At 48.4% G+C, this 2,397-nt stretch overlaps 1 protein-coding gene across 1 annotated transcript; it reads left to right on the top strand.

Annotated features, from left to right (window-relative positions):
- The first annotated feature begins 583 nt into the window (after nt 1-583).
- Nucleotides 584-1,711, top strand: LOC125596358. The gene is made up of 2 exons (XM_048771532.1): nt 584-1,063; nt 1,229-1,711. Exons 1-2 carry the CDS (start codon nt 584-586, stop codon nt 1,709-1,711), a joined length of 963 nt encoding a protein of 320 aa, XP_048627489.1.
- Nucleotides 1,712-2,397: the final 686 nt, after the last annotated feature.

Here is a 2,397-nt window from a genome sequence, read left to right as displayed (position 1 = left end):
GAAGATGGATTGAGTATGTTTCTGATTATGATCTCGACATATCATACCATCTAGACAAGGCTAACCTATTGGCTGATGCCTTAAGCCGGAGAAGGGCAGAGGTCTCGGCCGAAAGAGAAGCGGATGAACTAGAAGGGATGGTTTGGTCACTACATCTAAATTCCTTGGTTGGACGTGATGAGCCATTGGGATCCGAGGAAGTGGATCACGCCAATCTACTTACCAGGATACAGCAGGCCAAGAGTTTGGATGAGAACTTGCAAAAAGTGGCTCTTAACGATAAGACGGAGTATCAGATCACAACAACGAAACAATCTTGGTGAATGGCCGAGTAAGTGTTCCAAACAGCAAGAGGCTTAAAGAAGAGATTATGAGTCAGGCTCATAAGTCAAAGTTCTCAGTCCACCCCAGGCTGAATAAGATGTATAGGGATTTAAAAAGGTACTATCACTGGGTAAGGATGAAAACAGCTGAGTGGGTGGCGAGGTGTCCTACTTGCCAGCTTCTGAAGGCCGAACATCAAGTGCCCAATGGTATGCTCTAGAATCTCCCCATACCAGAGTGGAAGTGGGATCACATCACAATGGATTTTGTGACCGATTTTCCTACGACCAGGAACCAAAAGGATGCGGTTTGGGTGGTGGTTGACAGACTAACCAAGTCGGCCCACTTCTTACCAATGCAGAAAGGAGATGGAGTGGATCAGATCGTGAGGATTTACTTGGACGAGATAGTAAGTCTGCATGGAGTGTCGGCTAGTATTGTCTCGGACAAAGACTCTATGTTCACCTCTTACTTCTGGCAGGCTTTTCAAAAAGCCTTAGGAACAAGAATGAACATGAGCACAGCCTATCATCCTCAGACGGATGGGCAGTCAGAGAGGACAATCCAGACATTGGAGGACATGTTAAGGGCCGTGGTGTTGGATTGGGGCGACTCATGGGAAAACCATCTACCCTTGGTCGAGTTTGCCTACAACAACAGTTTCCACACTAGCATTGGGATGTCACCTTATGAAGCACTGTATGGACGGCCTTGCAGGACGCGATTATGCTGGACCCAAGTGGGGGAGAGGAGCATGTTGGGTCCTGAGATAGTGGAAGAAACCACCGAGAAAATAAGGTTCTTAAAGGAGAAAATGAAAGAAGCACAGGATCGTCAAAAGAGCTGTGCATATAGACGAAGGAAACATATTGAGTTTGAAGTTGAAGACTTGGTATATCTCAAGATGATCACATTCAAAGGGAGGGCTATAGTTTCTGGCAGAAGAAAACTAGACCCTAGGTACTTGGGTCCGTTCAGAATCATAGAAAGAGTTGGGGCTGTGGCTTATAAGTTGGAACTGCCACCAGCCATGGATGCGTTCCACAACATGTTTCATGTGTCCCAACTCCAAAAATGTTTGTCTGATCAGGACATAGTCCTACACGAGATCCCTACAGAGTTGGGTAAGAATCTGACTCTAGAGACGAGGCCGGTCCACATAGTGGATCTAACAGAAAAGACAACAAGGAAGAAGACCATTCCCATGATCAAGGTCGTGTGGGAATACAATGGCAAGGATGTAATCACTTGGGAAACAGAGGCAAGGATGAAGGCCGAGTATCCTGAGTGGTATGATCAGGTGGTCCCCGAGGAAACACATGATGAGGATTCGAGGACGAATCCATCCCAAGTGGGGGAGACTTCTCATGTCCCAAGTCCGAGATAGGATCGTTGGGATGAGCCATGGTGTGGGGAGATGCACCAGTCAGTTCATTAGACCAGTAGACAAGCGTATCATGGCTCAGACATAGAGTTAAGGGCATCAAAGTGTTGAGACTTAACCAGGGTGAAGAAAGAATGGGTTTAATAGAGCTGGACGAGTGATGTGGGAGCTGGACGGGACAGCGGCCGAGCTTGGGCAGCTCAGGGAAGCTTAATGGGAGATCAGTCAGTATGCATCAGCTCGTGGAGCTAGAAGGACTACCTCACTCAGCTGGGACCAGTTAGCAGTTTGCTCAACACAGCTGGGCCGAGTGTTCATGTCCTGGATGGTTGGGCGGTTACTAGGACGGTTATGGTGGTTTCGTTAGATGGCCCGGCCATGGTATGGACGGTCAGTTAAAGGGCTTGGCCTTGGCTTCAGGATAGAGAACCGACAGGGACAGGGACATGAGCAGTTGGAGGCAGTTGAGGACCGGTTGGGGGCAGTTATTGCAGAACGGTTGCAAAGGAGAGAGAGACACCTTTTCGGTTACAACTCCCACCCCTTCTGCCCCATGGCTGTTCCGACTCCCTCTCTCTATAAATACAGAGCCCTGGATCCAGAATTTGACACAATTCTTGAGGGGAACCTCTGCCAAAATCGGGACAGATAAACCCCAGAAAGAGAAGAGAGAACCGGCGATCCGAGGA

The sequence above is a fragment of the Brassica napus genome, unplaced genomic scaffold, assembly GCF_020379485.1.
Source record: "Brassica napus cultivar Da-Ae unplaced genomic scaffold, Da-Ae ScsIHWf_1200;HRSCAF=1717, whole genome shotgun sequence".
Taxonomy (NCBI): domain Eukaryota; kingdom Viridiplantae; phylum Streptophyta; class Magnoliopsida; order Brassicales; family Brassicaceae; genus Brassica; species Brassica napus.
The sequence above is the reverse complement of the archived record's forward strand: the minus strand, read 5'-3'. Positions and strand labels throughout refer to the sequence as shown.

Coding starts and splice junctions, on each gene's coding strand:
- LOC125596358 (XM_048771532.1), top strand. CDS start 584: ATGGATTTTGTGACCGATTTTCCTACGACCAGGAACCAAAAGGATGCG. Junction 1,064..1,228: donor CGCGATTATGCTGGACCCAA/GTGGGGGAGAGG, acceptor GTATATCTCAAG/ATGATCACATTCAAAGGGAG.